At 40.7% G+C, this 22,576-nt stretch overlaps 1 protein-coding gene across 6 annotated transcripts in view; it reads right to left on the bottom strand.

Moving 5' to 3' along the window:
* The window catches only part of MTUS1 (microtubule associated scaffold protein 1), a 130,658-nt gene that overhangs the window by 5,622 nt on the left and 102,460 nt on the right, over nt 1-22,576 (bottom strand). For 4 of the 6 annotated variants that reach the window (XR_011325746.1, XR_011325743.1, XR_011325747.1 and 1 more), the window contains 4 exons: nt 14,607-14,673; nt 5,747-5,961; nt 4,033-5,204; nt 3,834-3,929 (listed from right to left, as the gene is read on the bottom strand). Coding sequence is in view for 2 of the 6 variants with exons in the window: in XM_069789157.1 (XP_069645258.1) it covers nt 1,137-1,253; nt 3,834-3,929; nt 4,033-4,106; nt 5,099-5,204; nt 5,747-5,961; nt 14,607-14,673; nt 15,529-15,582 (729 nt within the window). In the remaining 4 variants the exon portion in view is untranslated. Of the gene's footprint in view, nt 1-1,136; nt 1,254-3,833; nt 3,930-4,032; nt 5,205-5,746; nt 5,962-14,606; nt 14,674-15,528; nt 15,748-22,576 lie in introns of those variants that run through there. The other 2 variants (XM_069789157.1, XM_069789149.1) reach the window with 2 other exon arrangements.

Below are 22,576 nucleotides of genomic sequence, written 5' to 3'. Positions count from 1 at the left end.
CATTTTGCCAGGTGTGCTGATTAGATGTCAACAAAGGAGTACTGGATAAGGGATCTACTAGTTAACCAGCATGTTCTAGTAACTTCTGCCAGTGGTGGGCAGCAGTTTTAGAAGCTGTGGCAGACAGAAGACTGTCTAGAAATAACATGCTAATGTGACAAATTCAAGAGCTCCCCTGTGTAAACAGCTCTCCCTGTTACTGTCCTCATTCTACTTCATTGCTGCAGGATGTTATCAGAAGTTAAGGAAAAACAGTGATTAAATGGTTGGATAGTCCAAGGGCTTCTATACTGCAGCCAATGTCTGTCAGGAAAGATGAAGGCTTACTAGTAATTTACTAGTAATTGTAGACCAGGGCAACATATGGTGCTGTACAATACTGAACAACTGACATGAATGTATTCCTTTGTATCCAAACCTCTTTCTATCCTTCCTCATTAAAATCTTGCTTAAGTAAGTATTACAACAGTGTTCAAAGGCCCCACCCAGGATAAGGACCCTGTCCTGCCACAGATAAGAGCATGCTAAGTAATTACAAGTTCTGCCCCTGAAATTGCCTTTTCATGTGGAATTATGCACAGATCAGGATCAAATCCACACAGCTAAACAAGTAGCTTAAAGATAATAGCTCAAATGATTGACCTAAGCTAATCAACTCTAGATGAAAACATTTACTGCACTCCATATTTGATCCCTTCTTGTTTAATTAGGATCATTTCCATGTTAATGATTTCCTGCCAGTGCAATCTATCTTCTGTAACACTCAAGCAAACACAGCAGGTAAGGATTTTTACTTTGGGGGATGGGGGACAAGAGGAAAGGAAGAGGAAAGGAAATGTGGAAGAGGCTCCCAGATAACCCTGTACTAACTTAGCAATAGTTTATGCAAACCAGTAGTTGTCTTAAGAGGTTAAAAGGTCATTCACAGCATCTGGTGATTCCTTCCCCCTCTTTACACTACAGCCCAATGTAGATATAATTGTACCTGCAATGTAAGCGTGTCCCAGCATCATTTTGTGTTTCCTTTTAAACAAAAAAAATTAAACCTTGCACATAAGTCTGACCAGCCCGAGTTCATTATCAGAACATAACCCAGAGACACAGTCCAAACCTGCCAGACCCCAAGGAAAACTCACCAGTTTTTCCATCTTCATTAGCTTTATATCCTGCTGATGGAGTTTCTCATTCTTGATCTCCAGCACTGCTTTCAAACTTTCCAGCTCCTGTTCCAGATACATAATCTGTGGGTTTTTCTGAAAGATTTCCACAGAGGTTGCTTAGTACCCTGAATTTCAGGAACAATTTAAGTGTTTCTCTGCTATTTAGAAAGAGCACAAGAATACATATGGTAATGACAGTTTCTTGGTTTAAGTGAAATCAAGTCAGACAGTTTAGAATTTAAAAAAAAAAAAAGAGCTGGTACCACTTTCTCCTCTGATTTTGTTTGTCCTTCAGTGTAGGTGGACAGTTGCAGTTTTCCTTACAAGCTGTTCAGAACACACTCTATGCACAAACGTGAAAAACCCTTGTGAGTCAAAGGAAGGCACTAAAGCTGTCACAGCGAAACTTGTTTTGCAGGAGTGCCCAAAGGCTCCCTTTAAGGCTAGGAGTTCCAAAGTTTATTTCATATTACTCATAACCCATCCGAAGAGGTAATTAGAGTAAACATTTGAAGAGTTTTCAGATGCTGGAATAGTTAAAAAAGCACCAGAAATTTAAAGCTATGAACTTGACTGTAGCTGATTTTCCCTGTTTTGAGTCAAAAGGTAGCTGATTCATAAGCAGAAATTGAAAATTTTCAGGTTTACATTCTTCTTAAACCCTAACAATGCAATTGCACATAAAAAATCTTGCACTGCTGTACATCCCTGTCTTATCTACAATACAGCCAGTTAGCACTTTCTTTTTTATTTTTTCTTTTTTTTTTGTTGTTATCCAGGAGGTGGAAGGGAGACCAGGAAGGGGACAGGGCAGGGTCAGATCTGGTTTCCTCAAGAAATTCTTTTCCAGAGTAATGAACCATTCAAACACTGCAGAGTAAAACATGCTCTCTGCATTTCAAAGGCAAAGTCACAGGCAAAAATAGGAAAAATAAAGCAAGTCTCAGTCCATTTCCAGGTAGTCTGAGTGGAATACAAACAGAAATCAATAAATGATTAAGTGCATTGTGTAACTAAGTTTATCTTTAAAAACAAACAAAACTTGTTTTTGCATATTTGGGTAAGAATAGTGGTGTACCGCATTGAGTAACAGCTTCACTGCCATGTCAGAAACCTCAGACTCTGAGGGCAATGCCTGCAGTTTTGTGGGGTGCAGTGCCACAAGGACAGAGCCAGTACATTTTGCAGGTAACAAGGGCCTTATCACCTACACATTTCATTCTCCTGCCTGTTTTTAAGGATTGTGGCATTAGTGGTTCTTGTTTAATTTCTACTTTTGAACAGAAGTCCATGTGAGGGTGGGGTGTGCTGTGCTGCCTCAGAGGAGGAAGCAGACAATTTGAACTTCATTCCGCCTTTTTGTGGCTTTACATGGAATCTAGGAGCTAGAGAGAAAAGTGATCCTGAAAAGTTTTAAGTGCAGCTTGCACTATGTTCAAAATTTAATTTTTTTCTTTCCCTGTTCTGCTCCAATGTTCTTAAAATGTCTTTTTAAAGTTAAATCTGAGCCACCTCATTAGCTACTAATAGTAGACCAGAGAGACAGATAAAAAGACTGAAAGGCCCAGATAAGATTTTAGCAAAAAAGCTGGGAGTATCAAGTGACATATTATCTAAATAATACTGGAGAGTTGGAAATACACCTCTGTCTTCAATGGGCTAGTGGGAATTCTGATAGCTCAGAATTTGTGTTTAGTACAGAAGAATATACTGGGTCAAATCAGTATTTTTCCATACAGAAGCCTCAAGCTTATGATGTGTCTTATGCTGTCAGGATGCAAAGTGCATTTGCAGCTATGTAAAGGCACTTGACTATTGCTCCTTCAAATTAAACATCTGAGCATGCCTGTAGAATACTGTTCAAACTCCCAAGTGCAGTGTACAACATGTTCTCTTTGGTATCATCTCTCCCAACCACAACAACATATTGTGGTTCCACGTTCTTGTGGCAGCTCTGTCCTGCCACTAGAATAAGCAGTAAGAGAGAAAAAAATAAATTAAATTCCTGTGAAAACTAGGGCAACTTCTACTAAAAGCATCCCAAGTGAGTTTTTAAGTGTGTAATTTCTCTCTGTGGGATAAGCAATACTACTGGTATTCCAGTTATTTCCAGGTAACCAGAAAGATAAGCATGTTTGTAACCCTCCCAGTGCATGAAAAAATTCTGTCAGAACACATTTCTAACCCAGGAGCACCACAGGTAACAGCAGCCTTTGGAGGAAAGGCAGGACAAAATAAAAGTTTATCTGAAGGATAAATCATCAACAAGTATGAATCAATGTTTGAATAAATGCATTAAAGACTCAAGAAGGGAGTTTTGTGATAGTGACGTAAGCCTACACGGATCATAGCAGCATTAGAATATTTACCAACTGTCCAGAAGAAAGCTATGGTACAACTTTTGTATACACAAAGGTCTTCAATTTAACTTTGGCTATAACTTACACCATGGACTTAGACACTCAACAGCTTTATAAACTTATAATGATAAGGTTAATATATAACACTGTAGTGCTTGAGAAGAACTTCTGGCAAGCAAGCCATTTACATAAAAAGTTAACAAGTATGGAAGCCCTATCAGGCTTGATTGCAAACTTTTCATACTATGCAATAAAACAAACCCAGGCTTACAAGATCTGCTCATCTGCATTACTTTTGAAGATCAAGACTTACAAGATTGGCTTTTTCTTTGGCTATTTGTTTTTGCTCTTCTAATTTCAACTTCTCACTCAGAGAGTCATTTTCACATTTTAATTCATCAATTTTTTTCTGAAATGAAAGATATGGTATAGTTAGGCCAAGAATTCAGTGCACATCTCCAAACTGCCTTTTAAGTTTTAGACTGTAGCAATGACCCCAACCCTTAACAAACCTCTAGCCATTCCTGCTTCTCTTTAAAGGAATCTTCAAGTGACTTCCTTTCAGATTCATGGGCGCTCTTGAGCTCTGCAACAAATTATTTTTGCAGATTTTTAATACTGTGTAAGACATGAAAATTCTTTTTGAAAAGCAGCAGCACAAAAAGCCAGCCAATACACATATGCACAGATGCAGAGGCAGTGACCACACGGAAAGAAGATTTATCATGAACTGATCCAAAGCATGTACGAAGCATCAGATTTATTGCTGCTTCAGATTTGTTGATTGTCCCCTTGCCTATCCATGTCATTAGTTGACAGCACATCAGTTTTGAAAGCATTCATCTACATGGAACAAAATGGATGAATTGAGCCCTCAAAAGCTCAGTTTCTGAAGGGAAACACAGCAAAAACTGAAATTGTGTCTTCCACAAGCTTCTAGAAAAACATTTCCTCTCCTACTTTGGAGATACCACACAGAGGAGTTTGCTCTTTGATTGCAGTGGAAGCATCACCAGTTTTAATGACACAAAAGTATCACTGGAAACTTGGCTATCAAGTAGAGTTGGAGGGAGGATGGAAATCATCAACGCTTAAATCAATTAGATGCAATGCCATTTAAAACTGAGCACACTCACCACCCACTCCCTGAAAAACAACCTTTGTCCCAGTATACTGTAAGCAGTGTGTAATATTTCTCAACATTCCCATGTCAGTCTGGAAAGCACAAAACCCTGCTTGGCCTCAATTTCAATTTTGAGGTGCTCCTTATAGAACTAGGGGGGTTGGAGCAATCTCTCATTAACTTGAGATTTTGAGGGCATACTGCAATTCAGACATCTTTTACTGAAAGAAAAGGTCATCTCCACTCTTAAACTGTTTTAAAAGTTTCATTCAACTACAATGGGATCATGGTTATTTCTGTATGTAAAATGAGACTTGTTCAGTTCCAAAAAAAGGAATTCAGTCAATGTTTATAAAGATAGCTGACTGCCAAGAACAATGAATTGGACATATTGATGAGAATGCTTGTGTAAGTAGCAGTACTATAGCATATGTACTTGTATACAAAATACTTGCCTGAAAAAGAGGATTCATACTCCTTTTTCAGCTCCTCTACTTTTTCTGAGTGGCTGTTTTCAAGTTCCAGCTTAAAGTTTTCATGTGTGATATTTAAGTTGTCCACCTGCAATATGATGACATGATTTTTCTCCCCCCTTACATGTGTCAACTTAACCTTTGTTTAAAGTATTGTTCCAATGGCATTATGCAGTACATTGAGTACTTTTAAATGGTCTAGGTAGCACTTAACAGATGGTCACAGGAGAAGCTAAGCCACATACAAGACTTAATAGATGAGCACAATGCCTTACAGTTTACCACTACCAACAGGATGATGTATGCATCTGTTGCACTCATGGAGTTGTTGCAAAGCAAGGTCGCAGGCCAGGGGCATTTCTATACATCTTGAAACACAAGCTGCCTCAAATATCAGGTGGAGATCTAGAAGTCATTGAAGTTTGCAGAACACAAGGAATCTTCACCACATTTAAACACAAGCTTAAGATCTGGACAGCTTAGTGTAGTAACATTTTTACCATTGCAATGAAGTGGAGTTTCACATTAGATACAGTAACGCCATTATCAGCAAACCCCAGGATTCTCTGAAGGCTCATTTGTAGCAGAAAGCAATTGCTAGAGAACATTTCTACTTCAAATGTTACAAACCTGCTCCTGGAGTTGCGCTTTGTACTTTTCAGCTTCTTCAATGCAGATACTTTGGAGTTTCTCACATTCTGCAGTGTAAAATTGTTTAAGCCTCTCCTCCAGCTCAGCTAAATCATTGTGATGTTGCTGGTTTAACTTCTGCAAAAACCCTTCATAAGCAACTTGCAGTTCATTCCTGTCTCTCTCCAATTTCTCACAAGCTGCAGAAGTGGTTACTGAAGATGTCAAAAGAAAAAAAGGTAACTGGATCAAGTTCAGTGCTAATTTCACTGTCTTCATTACAAGTATTAAAAATAGTGAACACTCTGCACAGCAACACGATTATACGAAGACAAATATAATTTATCCATGAAATGAGTGCCACCTCCAAGGACACATGAAAAGATCTTTGCAAAAGTATTGAATTCAGTGTTTCTTATGCTGCAAATTAATTGAATCTTGTTAAGCCAGGAACCCATATAGAAAGCACAAGTGTGACAGTTTGTCATGACATAGAAGAATGAATGTCTCACAAGAGACACTGGAGTGCTCCAATAAAAAAATTAATTGGATTTGCTACTTCATCTAATTTGATCCCATTTCAGTAGCATATTTGTCAGAATACTTTCATTTTTGATATATAAGCCACTTAGCTAAATTTGAAAGTCTTAATATCCTGAAGACCATCCATCCAACATGTTACTCTCACTCAGATATGCAGCAGAGAAGCAATTCTAGCCTGACATGGACTGCCCGATACAGAGCAATACAGAACATCCAATCTGAAAGGTACTGCTAATATGCATACGCCCAAGATATTTAAATATGCAAGATACAGAACAGTTTCAGGCAGAAAGTGCAGAGCATTAAGAACACAGAAAGAAATGCTGTGTAATTCTCTTTACATTTATATTAACACAGGTCAGCTAAAAAGACTACCTAGGTTTGTCTCCCCATAGTTACAGCTGATTAAAAGGCAAAACAGAAGTTAGTAACTTGTACTTTTGAGTTTGAAATTTAGCATTCCCAACTCCAGGCAGGCAGGCCCAAATAGGAGGAGTCATTCTCCTGCTGTTAATATGACTGGAGCAAGCGCCTTCTGCAGTTCAGCTGCACCCAAAGCCTGGAAGCAAGGTGAAACAGGACCTCTAACCCAAGTGTGTGGTCACTGACCTCAAACAAAACTGCTTCTATACAGACTCTAGTCCTTTGGTTTAAAATAAATTAGGTCAGATGAGTGTCTACTTAAAGAGAAAAATAAAGTAAAACATTAGTTTGATCTTTAATCAAATACAGAAGTGTGCTTGGCACACTGCCCAAACAGTATAAATATAAACTCTATGTAAAAGCATGGGAAGATTCACGGATTTTAGACAGGCAATACAAGAAATTCTCATCACAGCTGTGTTTGAGCCTTAAGATACATAAATTACAGTATCTTCAAGGACCGATTCCCAAAGCAGTACTGGGCTCTGCTCTAGGGAAAGCAGCCTGCCCCGGCACAGTGCCTCAAGTTACATGCGTCTCAGATTCCCTCTTTGCTACAGCTCATTAAGAGCAAGCGAGTAACTCGATGAATGATACTTGCACTCTCTTTTAAGGAAACTGTAAAGAACTCTTGGCCCTGCTGCCATCACTTGGAACCTGCAGTTGAACGAAAAAGTGTAAGAGAGTGAGCTGTACTGCATGGGAATCAATCTGCGTGTGTGCCTACCTGAATGAGTTTTAACAGCAGGCTTAGCTCTGCGCTAGGTCTCTGTGAAAGATCTGCTGATCAGGACAGATGTAAGCCAAGCTGTTCATCCCCTGACTGGCAACGATGCAACTAAAGGCTCAACTGAAATGTACCACAACATTCTCTGCAACCCAAGCAGATTTCACAGTTTTCTATACTTTTATACCACCACCAAGAAAGGTTTTAATTTCCCTATCTTTATTCCTTCCACAAACTTCTATTATAACTGCTCCCCTTTGGGAAAAAAAAAAGAAAAAGAAAAAAAAGGAAAAAATTAGCATTCACACTTCTATCACATTGCACTGGCATAAAGTTATTGAATATATATGCTCTGCATTGTCACGTTCTGGGGGAAGAGGAAACATCACAGGTAGAGGACATTATTCTATAATGCAGAGAACCAGGCAGCAAGCCAAATGGAGACATTACAGAGCCAACCAACCACACGCAGAACAGATCTCACCATCTATAGCAGAGTAAGAGGGGTATAGCTGAGAGGCAGGCAACACACATGCCTCATGTTAGATGCTTCAGAAGAAGCAATCATCCAATTCTTTATTTGTAAGGCCAGAGCCATTCACTTGCCTCCATTTAGCTGAAAGAATGTGCTGCCTATCATTGTCTTATCTTTAAATGTCAGCACACAGAACTTGAGATGATGCAAAACACTTCAGGAAAAAAAAAAAAAGGCAAATAGCAAACCACACCTTTGTCAAAGGAAATAGACACATCAGTTCTCAGCCAGTCTGCAGTTCAGATTTAGGAGAAGACTAACGTTACAAAGGCAAACACAAACTTTTAAAACTTGCATTTGCAGTTGAATGTTGTGCTACCTTCAAGGTAATGTCTGGCTTCCACAAAGCTGGAGGCTGCAATGCTTCCTTGCAGATCGCAAGTCTGACTTGAATCCTTGCCATCCAAACCAGGAGCAGAACCACCACACCACCAGTGAGCTCCCAGTATCATGGTGGTGCAAGAAACTGCGCGTGTGAAGTTTCAGCAAAAGCACTGACGCAAGAATTATCAATTTGAAATTATGAGAAGTCCTGTAAAGCAAAGTTTGTCCCCATACTCCAGATTCAAGTGTCTGCAGCAAGTATTTTGTGCAGCCCTACCCATCTCCAGACTGAGTCATGTATTTTATGACTGTACACTGCCTTGTTTTAAGAAAGGGACAAGCCATAAAAAGGCAATTCCTTAGTTTGACCACTCATCCACTGCAAGGGGATGCTGCACAACTCCTGACTAACCAAACTGGGTGGCTACTCAACTTAAGAGTTGTCTCATAGAACTGGTGCTTGGTTTTGAAGAAAAATTTGTAACTGGAACATGTGCACTTCCAGGAGAAGCGCACAGAAGATCTATTTTGACTTCTCGACTTCTCTTGACTGTTCAGAAACACTTGAAGGGCATGCTTCAGAGCTTTTGTACACAACTACTGTGCTTCCTCTCCCTTCTTAAAGCACTTCCCTCCACAATTCTACATCTTCATTATGCCATGCATTATAACAGACCACAGACCTTGAGCAAAAAACAACAGGAGACAAACGGTCCAACAGCATTTGAGAGAAAAATCAAGCCACAGAGATGAAAAGATGCTCCATCAATTTGTCCATTAAGTTTGTTCAGTCTTATTTGTAAGTCTTATCTTAGTTTTAAGCTTTAAGGATAGAGCATATGGAATGGTGTACTTAGCAGCCAGAAGCAAGATTTACTTCTTTATTAAAAGCCATTAGTATTTTTCCTCCACTTGGTGGTCCCAGCCTCTCCTCCCAATCATGCAACACTGTCTCTCCCTGTATTATTACGACAGGGAGCAAGATTAATCTGTATTTTTAGGCTTCTTAACACTTGTTTCTTATAAACAAAGAGTCTGGTTCTTCTGGGCAGAACCATGACCTCTGGCAATCAGAAAGTTTCTGTGATTTGGTAAGAGTGTATCTTCAGATCAGAAATACTGATTTTTACTGATGTAAAATTAATATTCATCTGTAGTGTTTAACAATGGCCACTTGCATCTTGGGTATTTCATTGCAAAGCTTTCTGTGTGCCAGAACTGTAAAAGAAATGCCTGCAAAACAGAAGTGCAGAGAACCAGGCATGTGGCAACTCCCTGCAACTGTGCAAATGGCAGCAGATCCAAACCACGTGAAAAGTAGCATCACCTGAAGGAGAAGACTAGAAAAGTCACCTTATTTTGTAGTATCCCCCAAAAATCTATTTCATATTTTCAGTAAAAGTAGGCAAGAAATAAGACCTTAAGTTGTGCAATATCTCCTTCTTACAAAAATTTATTTTTTCTCATTCTAAAACAATTTATCATCTAATTCAGTCCTTATGGCTAAAATGCTTACATAAAAACATTTTTCAACTTACATTCTGCTAAAAGTCATGATAACCATAGCTCTAAGAAGATAAAACACAACAGATTATTTTTCTTTTAATCCTAAATTAAATTGTTTTGAAACAAAAGTTATCTTCATAAAATTGTCTAAGTCACTCACTGGTCTAGGTATGATTTATGAGAACCCATTAGACTATCCGACATTTTGAAACAGAGGTCACTAGGACAGTAAACTAGCAGGATTTTAATAGATGTGGGGGATGTGAAAAGGGGATAACTACCAGAAAACGTCAATTAGTTAGCATGGTGTAATGTCATGGTACGTAACACTTTATTGCTCTAACTTTATATTTCACATTGCAACATCTATTTATTGTATATGTTCCATCAATCAGCAAGTCTATTGTAGACACAAGGGCTCATTTCCTTCTCTATATAGTATTTTTTTTTAAATTGTTATCCAATAATTAATTGGTTTTCAATATTGGAAATTCTTCTACCCAAACATGCTTCCGAGTTTATGACCAAGGTTTTCTTGGTGTTACTTCTATAACGAGACTAACAGTACAGTGTGTTAAGCCACATTTCGTATTTTTGTTCTTGGGCAAGCTGAAATGAGACAGGTAGACCAAAAAAGCATGCTTTAAGCTACATTTAAGTGGGTATGGTTGAATACATATGTGAAGCATTCAGATATCTGCCAGGAAGTAAGTTCCTATACTCTAATGCTGCAAACACAACAGTGTCAGCAGGCAGGCGAGCATGCAACTCGTGGCAAGTTAGGCCCTGCCCCAAATGATTGACAGAAATGTCTACCTACTAATAAGTATTTTTTTAAGGCTTACCAAAACCTGAAAACCAAATCACATTCACTCCATCCATCTGTAAAATACAATAGTCTTTTTTTATCCCAACCTCTACAACATTTTTAAGGTCATTTATTAATAAAAAATAGCACAAAGGTATTTTGAAGAAAATACCATTTATCAACTGCAATGCCACAAATGGAGGGAAGAGAGAGGAGTAAGGCATTTGGCTGTACAGGATACATGGAAGCCTTTCCAGCCCACTGAAAAAGGCTCACGAATGGCAATTTTCAAAGGGCCAAGGCGGGCGCAGGCTGAGTCAGCTTTGCACCTGCAGGTTTGTAGGACTGAGCTGGATCACATCCAGCACGGTTGCAAAGAGGCTCTGAAACAATTTGGAGCGCAATTAATTTAGAGGAGGCGTTTCGTACCTCTGAAGAAATATGCAGCTCTTGCAATTTCTGCTTACCTAATTAAACGGGTAGCTAGAAATAATTTACAGACTAGCTTGCATCTTAATAAGATGGGAGACAGGTGACAAACAGGACATCTGTACCTGCTCCAGGCCCCAGAACCAAGGCATTTACATTCAAATAACAAAGTTTAGTCTTTGTGGCTGGCGATTTTAAGGAAACCCAAGTTCAGAACCTGACTGTTAATGAATTTTAACTCCTTTAGAAAAGCCTGACCCCAAACACATCATCATTTCTAACCCTCACAATGCGTTTCCAGCTACTGAGAGCAGAAAGCAGTGTCTGGTAACCGTCCACCCCACGCTCTACACAGCCACATGGTCGTTGCCAAAGGCAGGATCTGGGATCACAATGCGTATTTAAATCATTAAACAAAAAGGTGTTTTGGTAGAAAGGCTCATGCAGAATAACCCAGCAAAATGGGAAATTTGACAGCAAGCCAATTTGGTTTTTTTGCAAGGTACATCAAGGAGCTTGGGAGCACACACAATTAAATTTTAAAGGAAGAAACTGAGGAATCCAAACTGTGCAGGGTGCAAGCTGCAAGAGACTTCATGTTCCTCTCAGACTCAGCAATATGCAGGGCACAAACTACACTGAGCTGGGCACACCTGGTTCCTCTTCCTAGTCTGCCTGCTCCCAAACTGCAAAACAACAGGCATTAAAAACACAGAAGCTGGGGCTCCAGGAAACACGTACACATATCCACACGGCCAAAGTAAGACTCAAACTGTACTTAACTTTCTGAGCCAATCCATGCCTAGATCATACTATGAATCAAAATTTGCAGTACCTAATGTCAACACAGCCTATGGAAACCTTAAGTTCAGCTATATCCATTTAACAGTGGCACTAGAGAGCCGATTAGCAGGTGTGTATTTAAATAGATTATTTTCAGCTAAAGCTACTGTTACAAGAATGCTTTTCTTACACCTTGTCAACAAGTGAGGTCTGGCTGGCTTATTTATTTTTCTTAATTTTTATTTTTGAAACATATCTTTTTGAAGACAGATGGGATTGAAGACCTGTGTCGTTTTTCATTTCTGTGATTAAATCCACTCCCTTTACATGCTGCAGAGAGAAGTACAAACAGGCTAGACGTGTGACGTGGTTGAGACAAAGAAGCTGCATGAAGATAAATGCTTCACTGAAAGCATGGTCTGGTAACCTTACGAAGAGAAGCGAGCCCGAGGCTGCCACTCAGATGCTCCTGCAGAGCTGACCCAGTAAGATCAGCTCCGTGAGGGGAACAGCTGACAACCTCGTCCAGCAGCACACCAGCCAGAATCCCCAGCTGACAGCTCTGTGCACTCAGGCATCACAGATCCATCAAGCTCAGTTGCATTTGAAGTTTTTTCTAGTTATCAACCTACTGAAGGGCATATTCTTGCAATGGGAGTCCCACATATGAGCTCAGTAGGCTGTTAATCAAAGCAGGAAGGTAAGAAGTTTATGGGAAGCTCATTTAAGAGTGAGGCACTGTTAGAAAGAACCAAGCTTTCAAACAAAACAAAAAAAACCCCACCAAACCAAACCAAAACCAAAACACCCCACCCCAAAAGCAGTAATGGCCAAAAGTGCTGGCTACCTTTCGGTCTGCCCATCTAAGCTGAATTTTCCCTTTCCTGATAAGTGGCAAACATAATACCAAGGTTGATAAAGGAAAAACAATATTGAAGATGCAAGCACATAGAAGAATAGAGACTTTCTTGCTTGAACAGCAATCCTTCTGAAGTAATTTTCAGGATAAGGTAAACAAATGGGTTTGCCCAGAAAGTCACACATAGGTACACACACACACACAAAAAAATAATCTAGTCTATAATGTTTATAACAGAACTTTGTAGGAATGCAAGAAGCCCATTTCTGCACTAAGACTCTAGTTTTGTTGTTGTCACTTCAGGGTGACAGAAGCGCCGGCTGCAGCTGATGGGGGACACAACCCTCCACCCTGCTGCTCCTTCCCGTCTGCTCCAGCACCGGTGCTCCTTCAGCCACATGCTGAGCCAGGCCGGGCAACTTTGGCAAAACAGCATTTCGAGCTGCTAGTTTTCAGCTGGCTGAGGTCCCCAGGCAGCTCACCACAGGGCTCGGCGCACGGCTGCTCGGGCAGTGGTGCTGGCACAAGGCAGGACAGAGGGACGCAGAGGCAGAGGAAGGTCCGGCTCTTTCAAAGCCAGCCCCTACTGAGACCTGCCTGAAACAACTGCGGAACTGCAGTCCAGGTGCTTCCATCAGTAGTAGGAAGGTTAAAAGCTGCAGCTTGACAGATGCCAGACTGCATCAAGCTCTAGAAAAGCCTCAGCTTTTTAATACTAAGCTTCCAAGAAAGAAAATGCTACACATTTCTGCAGTGTCTTTGGTACTCTCGACTATCTATTTAGGCTGCAAGGCTTTCTCTGTTTGTGATACTCCCCATTCACACGTTTGCAATTTAATGCAGCACCAAATAAAGCTCCCAGAAAGCAGCATTTTAAAGTAACCCTCTAAATTGGATGTCAGAAATAGTGACAAGTGGAGAAACTACTCTGTTGCTTCAGCTGGGGGCACATGGGTACCGCCTCCCCCTCTGCCACTTCCAGCTCTGAGTAGTTGCCAGGGAGCCCTTGCCTTATTAACCAGCACTAAAAAATAAATCTGAACATTAAATGCAGCACCTGCAAGTAACAGACCTACATTCACACTCAAGTTTCGCTGAGACAATACTCAACTCCCAAAGCATGTGAAAATAAACATTTCTAACTTTTCAATGATAAGTACATACCTGAAACTGCTCCACGTTTTACTTCTGCTTTCAAAGCTTTTTTTATTTTTTTTTTATTTTTTTTAAAGGGGCTTCATCATAACAGAAGCGTGCTTTTATAAAATGCTAGCTTCACTTTCAAGTGCTATAATTTTCAAGCAAATGACTTTCTGCACTCCACAAGATGATTCTGCTTGGAGTTCAAGTTATACAAAGTTACCATTAAGTGCAGTTAAGTCAAGCTTCAAAGTTGGCAAAACTAGCCCTTGCACATTATAGCTCAATTTCATATTATATCTGTCCACTAGGATGAGTTCAAAGATTTAATCTCATTAGCCTGATAGCATTTCCTTCTGTTAATTTTACACGCATTCACCTACAAGCCACTAAAGCAGAATGCAGATTTTGTGCAGTATATTTTACAGGTTTATGGATTTTTTCCAGAAAATCTCTGAAAGACTGTGTACAAATAACTTAGGGATCAAACAGAAGTATATATACTGTCAGCCATCCTCCCATTTTTAAGAAACTGAGTGCTTTGGTCATCAGACACATGTTTTGCAAGGAGGCCCTGCTAGGCGCAGTCAGATCAGTGCCAGGAATTCAGTGAACCTGGGGTCATGCTGTCAGGGCTCCAGAGAAATGCAGCGATTAAAGCATCTGAGCAGATTCAGTCAGGGAATTAAATGACTGCCATTACAATACCAGGGCATCTGTCTTTCCGCAGATGTGTTTTGCTGCATTTCTGTTCTCATGAAGCATAGAAAAATAAATTCTTACCTAGTTCTCCTCGAAGGTTAACTAGCTCTTGAGATAACTCTTTACGCTGTTTCAGTGCTTCCTCCCTCTGCAGAGGAAAAAAAAACAAAAAAACAAAAAAACAATCCCAAACATTTGGTTACTAGTGATCTGAGCAGGGCACCTTCCAATAATTAACTTACATGTGTTCTGTAGGAAAACAAGAGGCAGGAGCAAGAAGCCAAGATATGAATCATTTAGGATAACAGTTCTGCTGTTACAAAATACACAGATGTTCTTCTGTTGTTAAGGAAGTTATAATTTAAAACAAAGAATAGCTTTTTCCAGGATAACACTGCAATTAAAATCCTACTTTGCAGCAATTAGTTATATATTTTATGATGGGTGTAGCAACATTAAACCTCCAAAACAAATCAAGTGATAGCTGTCAAGGGCACAAAAGTACGGTATATATGTGAAAGAGGCATGCATTAAATACTTATCTTCTGCTCACTCAAACACAAAACCAAAAAACTTCACTAAATGCTCAGTGTTCCATGAAGGAAAGGCACAGCCCCGTTCAAAGTTGAATACCACCCACCCCACTGCTTGCGGTTCTTAATTTTAAGAGAGATGATGTTTCTTACACTGAGAGAATCCTAACAAGTCTGCTCAAAACAAGCAGAAGCACCCATCTCCCGGCTTTGCCTAGTTGTTGTGCCTCAGCCGGGGGAAGGTGGCCGGCCGGGCCCCTCTGCCCCCGGACCCACACCCCAGGGAGAAGTGGGGGCACAGCCACAGCAGAGCTGTTGCTCCACGGCTCGGTGACCGGCACGCCTCACACCCACGGCCACGGCAAGGAGGTGGCAAGGTCTGGGCTTCCTACTCCCAGGGCGCTGTCACCTTCAAGCTCCCGTCCAGCTCCCTGCCGTCGGAAAAGCGCTGCGAAACAAATACTGATTACCCTTGCTGCAGCACACTGAGAATAGAGGCATAGTTTGCTGCTAGAGCAGCCCATCTTCCAGCTCCGGCGGACCCCCGCTCGGCCCCCCGGCCCTCATAGGCAACGCGCAGGTGGCGGTACCACCGGCCAGGCTGGTCTGGCCACGGCCGAGCGGCAACCCGAAGCTGGACCTTGCCTCCGCAGGTTATCCTACTTCCGCGCCGATCGCTCCCGACAGCGGCAGATACTGCAGCTTCTGCAATTGGCACAAGCAGCCAGCGATTACTTAAAGCCACAGCCCTTCTTTTATGAAAGGCGAGCCCCAGACGTTAGACCAATCGATCTGGAACGGCAGCCGGGATGGTGAAAGGGAACGCTGCCCTTCTCTGCAGATAACGGAGCTTATTTTTAGCCGGTTCGGGCTTGCTATACACTGCTTTCGCGCTTAATTTGTTGATGCAAAAATAAGCCGCGGGAGGCCTGAGCTGAATGGGAGAGCCACAGATACAGCAGCTTTGCTGCTGTCAGTGCCCAGGCTCGCGTCCATGGCCCCTGCGCACGCAAAGGGCCTGAAACTCTCTTTGTGTGCCTTTCCTTCAGCTAGAATACATTAGAAAAACTAAAAATAAAGCACTGGCCCAAAAATCACTTAGACTTTTTCCTTCAGCTACTACACAGCTGACCACGGTAGATGAGTTCGCACACTGGCGGGGCCACACCTGCACCTGGTTTTCCTCAGGGAAAACCTCACCTTTACAGCAGGTTCCGCGTTTGCCCCCAGTCACTCTTGCCACAGCCTGACCCCAGGCTAATGTTGGCACTCGCTCACCAGGTCACCCGGTTAAAAGCACCCCGGTCCTAGAGGTGGAGATACCCACTCCATGCCTGCAGAACAAATAAAGCAGTAAAATACACTGTTCTTAAGAAAAAATAAGAGGGAATGAGCACCCAGAAGCCAGACATGTATTAAGGCCTGACACAAGACTAATCAAAATGAGTGATTATTATGCAATGCACTCTCATCTGCTGCAAGTTATAGGAAATTATTCTGCAGCTGAAAAGGCTGTTTAGAAGAAAGGGCCAGCCCTTTACTAGCAATATTTGTATTCTTGACCTTGTATGGGAAAGATGCCTTTTTAATCACTACAGTTTAAGCAGTCTTAACAGTTATTTGGACACTGACACACTGGTAGGGGTATTAACTAGCTGTATTGCAGTTTCACATTAAACACTTAGAAGCTTTCTACAGTGACAGTGGGCTTAGATTGAAAACCACGCCTCGCCCTCCACAGTAAATTCTCAGGAGAGCAGAGAGCTCAATTATTGAAAGGACTCGCCCTGCTCTTCCCCATTTCCCTGCTCAGGAAGGAGAGATGAGTCATCTTGCTCCCGTTCAACACCAGTTCCTGCTACGGACACAGCATCTGATGATGGAAACGCGAAAGCTGCAGTGAGGTATTTGAGCTGCATCCTAGCAGGCCGGGACACAACCACATAGTGGATTTGCAAGCAAGTTAACTACCGAAGCACTTTTATTTTCATGATGTGGGCTCCTGATGGGATTTTCCAAGGCATTTACAGTAATCTTGTCCATTACTAAATTAGTGTACAAACACATTTAGGAGATTTATTTTGTTTTTAATGCCCCCCTTCTTGGTTTGCATACTCACTCTTCATTCTAATTCTCAAAAAAATCATCCTTGAACCTGATTTCTTCCAGCCCACTATGTCAGTAAAATATCTCAAAGTTTTCTCCCTCAGCCTAGTGGCTGGACTACGCAGCAGTCCCTTTGCAAACACTAATGTTTTTGCTTAGTGTTTCCAAAAGGCCTACACTTCACTGTCCACACATTGTGTTTGTTATTAGTTAAAGCTATTTCATGAGAAAAGGGCATATAAGATCAGAATATACTAAGGACTGACAGAGGCTGAGACTAAAAACCCCAAATAGAATAATACTGTCTTTTTTTTTTTTTTTTTACTCTTTCTTGCTTTCTGCTGCTCTTAAGTACTCTTGCTTTTACTACTGCTGTTTAACCTTGTGCTTCAACCTCCAGCTTGTCCATTCATAGTTTCACAAATCAAGAAATACAGACAGACAGACTTGTATCATCACTGCCTGTTAAAGAATATATTTGGAAAAAGCTAGCCATAGAGACTGCCAGCCTAAAATAAGAATAATGAGTTGGTCATATGGTTAAGCAGCCACATGAAGTAGTCAGACTGACTAGCAGTTAATTTAGCAGACTTTTATCTAAGTTCTGAGAGAACTGAAGCTCCAGGTATGGGAGTCTCCTCAAGAAAACATGAAAGTTTCCAATATGTGAAATCTAAGTGCAGTGAAATACCAAAGACTACTCAAATAATCCAGTAAGGGCCATCTTCAGTACTTAAAGACAGGCATGCACATGCTTTGGGCTGGAAAATCGAGCAACCTTCTAGTTTATAGTTTACAAGATTCTAGCTGAAAAAATCGATACGAGAAATTGAAAGAGCAGAACCAAGTGGGAGCATACAGGATTGAGCAATTTTGGCATTGTTCATTTATCCAGATAAATCTAGCAATAGGGATTATCATCGCTTGGTTGTCAGAGACTCAAGGAGGGTCTTCAAACCAATTTAAAGCTGTTTCTGGCACAATTTATGAGTTTATGCCAAGATCAGGTAAGATGACTGGGTACCTATTTTTCTTATTTCAAAAAAAAATCTATTGTAGGTGCACAAGAAACCCAGTCGAGCTTTAGCCAAAACATTGCCCCTACCATAAACATGGAAGCTGTAGGAAGGAACGAGTTTGGGGAAAAAAAGCTTTTCCACAGGCAGCATCAGGGAGGTGCACCTCTGCTGTCGGACACTACAAAAAACCCCTCTCAGCACAAAGGAGGAGACTTGGACATTTCTTGTTATGTGAAACATTAGGCAATTAAAAATCCTTCATGTTTTGAAAATTTGAGAAGTGAGTTCAGGAGGATGTGCACCCTGTAGCAAGGGCGCTTGGGAAGGTGAGGTACGCCCCACTACAACTGGATGGCAGAAGAAGAGGTCCAAGGTAGGGTGCTGGAGAACATGACAGTTTCAAGATGACAAAAATGACCAAGTCAGGAATAAATTACAAAATTTCTCATTCATGTTTGTGCTACTGGCAGTTATGCAGGCCAGTTACAGGCTTAAGAGTATTTTTCCTGGCAACCAGCTATTTTTGCTGCAGCTCGAGATTCAAACAGACCATTCTCGGGTCATTTTAGATACAAACAAGGGTGAAGATACAGCAACATCTGAACAGTTTTCCATTACTTTGCTTGAAAAGCAGGAAGCTCTACAAAAGTCCACGTCCCAGAATGAACAAAACAGGTATTTATACCAAGCACACAAGCAGCCAACCTTCTGGCTACGTACCTATACCAAATCTTCACATGAGAAAGACACGAGATACCTCCAAGAGCTGAGGTTATGAGCAGTTCTCAAGCTGGAACGCGTGGGTATTCCTGAAGCCTCCCACAGCAGACCCCAAATCCAGGAGCATGCAGTTTTATGGCAAACTAGCAACTCTTATTTCCTTGAGAAGACATGCAACTAGCCAGACTAACCATTTCAGGTTTCCCAGCACAGTCCTGTTGCTAGCCAGGTGAGGTGACCTTTGTGTGGGAGCCCCATGCTCTGCCTGCAAGCCAAGGCTTTGAAAGCCACAAATAGGCCATGCCTGGCCAAAAAGCCCTATTCACCTTTTGCAAGTTTTTCCTCCACATTAAAAGCTACAAGTCTTTCAACAGCTATCTATGTAAAAGAGCAACCCATGGCAGAAACCGGGTTTCAAGTATGTGCATCCAAATAAGCCAGCACCTCCCATCTGGTAGCAATTATCCACACATCACAGTTCACATTTTAAACAACCACACTCCTTCTGGAAACAAAACGTGTACTCTATTAGAGCCTTACTAAAGAAAGAATTCACAAGAAGCAATACTGAAAAGTTTGCACTTATATAGCAAAATATGGGGGGGTTGTTTGTGTGTTTTTTGGTGTTTTTTTTTTTTATTTCAAGCAGCTATTTCACACCAGTATCTGTGATAAGCTACCTATCACAGTTGCCTAGTCTACCCCATGCAATGTATCACCTCCTCCAGGAGCTCTGTGGCATTTCAAACTTCTTAGCAAGCTTCTGTCATTTAACAAAACCCTCTCACTCAGTTTTTCATCCTCAGATTAATGTTTCCAGATTATCCTCAAAACTGCACTCATGGGAAGCCTTGTATTTTCTACACATTAACAGCTTCAGAACAAGCATCATGCATTGCCGCAACTGAAAACTGCAAAGCACTAGTACACTGCAAAGGAACAGACACAACCCACTTTGAGGTCCTGAAATATCTTGGGGCATCAGGTCACGTCGTGGGACTTTTCCCGTGACACAAACATACCATGTCCATACTGCAACTTTCCCCTTTATAAGGCTGGGCTGCGACATGGTCCCTGCCCAGAGAATGTGGAGAAAGGCCCAGATGATGCTGGTACCAAGCGCTCCGTGGCACGCAGGCAGGCAGCTCCAAGTCACACGCAAAGGGCAGCAACTGTACCTGTCACAGGCAGAACTGGCAGGTGGAAACGGCTCTCACCTGAAGGCTGTGGATCAGCCTTTAGTTTTATCAGCAATACACGTTGTAAACAAGTCATTTCAAGAGTCAAGACTTATGGAAGGAGAACATAGACTATCAAATACAAAAACATTATGATGCTTTTTTAAAAACCATTTCATTAGACCATACTAAATAAAATTTGTTCAGAGCGCATAAAACAGAAAGGAAGCACTTAAATGTGTTTTACTGTCACACACAGGGCCAAATTAATTTTATTCTGGGAAAGGAAAGCCTGATTTTTGAAAGCCATTTGCTCAAACCACAAGCACTTACTCCTAAAAATCAAACTTAGAGATAAATACTGAGCATCTTTAAAAAATAATAATAAATTATGGTTATTTGCAAGCAGTTCTGTAATATGAGTGCTTAGACCTTACAGGAGATGGACTTAACTTGTATGGAAGAACAGATTATCATTTAACTACTTAATAGTAGTGCAGTCTCAGTTACCACCAGTTCTTAATACAGGATGCATCTCTCATCTGAACACATACTCCTCCTACGGATGAAGCATTAGAAATTGGAGTCTACTCATACTTGTGCTGCACCAGTCATGAAAAGATGAGCATCATCGTTGGCCATACTGTAGAAACTGAGTCACATCTTTGCATAAACTCCAGTCATTCATGTGTCATCAGCTATATCCTGGAGGTAATTATGAAACGGTAACAAAAGGGCCATTCATATCTGCTTTGCAGAATGACATTTGCTTTGATTATTTTGGTCCTTATACTACAGTATTTCTACCAGTTCCTGGTCTTTCTTTGCTGGCAAAACCCAATCCTCTAAATAAATCTTGTAAATAGAATTCAACAGTTTTAGAAGTGATTTTTTTTTTTCTAAACTCACCTGCCCCTCACCCTGCTTAAAAAAAAAAAAACCCAAACCCTTAAAATGTCATTTCTTTTGCATCACTCAGAGGTAAGAGCAAGGTAAAGAAATGAGCCAAGGAAGTGGCATGGCAAACAAGCTTTACTCCCCCTGCGCCATGTACATTTTTGAATCAAGGAGTAGGCTATTCCTGCAGTAAAGTAAAAATTCTATTAACCATCTCAAAAAAAAAAAAGTAAAAATATCTACAGTGAAACAACTACTTTCAAATTACTGTTGGCATTTGTAAGTGTACGTGTTGCCCTCTTACCAAATGAAATAAGCTATCAATTTTTACCTTGGCTTATTACTTCAAATGGAATTCAATTAAGGCTCAGACTACAACACTTAGGATATTAGCTGATACAGATTCACTGTAATTTCTAATATTTTACTTCTCATTTGCTAGGTACATTCATCAAGAATCAGATGGTTATTCCCTGGTGTTTAGTGTGAAACACTAAAGCAGAGAACCAGCCAAACAGGATTCCTATGAGTCACTTAATATTTAACAAGGAACTTACACTTGCAGGCTCTTTATGCCTTCACAAGCTTTTTATGGGTTCTTATGCTCATATGGGATCTTTGTTTTCCCATTTTGAAGAAGTGATGTTCACCTCCATGCAATAGCTTTACAAAGTTAGGTCCAGGTGTAGTAATATGGGCTATTTAACTTTACTTCTCTATTACAGCCTATTTTCTACTTCACAGCATTTCTGAACTGTAATATTAGTTTTCATTTGCCACACAGAATGACTCCTTTCTTCCCTGTAAAAATTCCCTGAGCAATTACTTTTTCTCAGTATTTGAAGTTTTTTGTCTCAGTTAATCTCATCTGAGTACGAGACAGTCTCCATCAGATACCACACAGCTTTAACAAGTTACACTGTCACAACTTAGGTTCTCACATCTATAAAATTATAATTATAAAGTTCTTTGAAATGTTAGGATATGAGATCCTATGCTTGAGCACAATATTATAGTATTTGTTTTACATCATTCCGTTGTTAAGGCAGTTTAGAATTCCGTCTGAAAAGGCAGTACAAAACAGAAGAGGGAAATGAGAAGCAAAGATGTTATTTTCTTTCTTGCACTAACCCCTCCCTATCTATGTATCCATGTGGTAGATACCTCTAGCTTGCTACTGTCACTAATTCTGCATCTTGAAAAAAGTAAATTAGGAGAAATAACAAGCTGTAGGACGGGACTCCCAATTGTCTCCAGCTGTAACCCATTCTGAATACCCAGATATACCCAATAAATTGCTTAACTGAGGTGTCTTCTAAAAAGCTATTTCCACCAGAGCCTAGTTTCACAGTAATCAATGGATTAAAATATTTGTCGGTATGTTAAAGCTCACAACCCTTCAACCTGTTGCCAAAAATACTCTTGTCCATCAGCAGCCATGTGTTACAGGGACCTTGAGAATAATTTGAAACTTCCTTGCTTTCCAACAGCTACCTGTCAGATGCAAGCTGCAAGAGCCTAGGTTTGCCTTTCAGAGGGAAGCTACTGTGTTATTTCTCAAATACTCTCCTTTACTGAACAGAAAATATTTGAATTCC

This window comes from Haliaeetus albicilla, chromosome 1 (genome assembly GCF_947461875.1).
Source record: "Haliaeetus albicilla chromosome 1, bHalAlb1.1, whole genome shotgun sequence".
NCBI classification, from domain to species: Eukaryota; Metazoa; Chordata; class Aves; order Accipitriformes; family Accipitridae; genus Haliaeetus; species Haliaeetus albicilla.
Note: the sequence above shows the minus strand (reverse complement) of the source record. Positions and strands in the feature narration are given on the sequence as shown.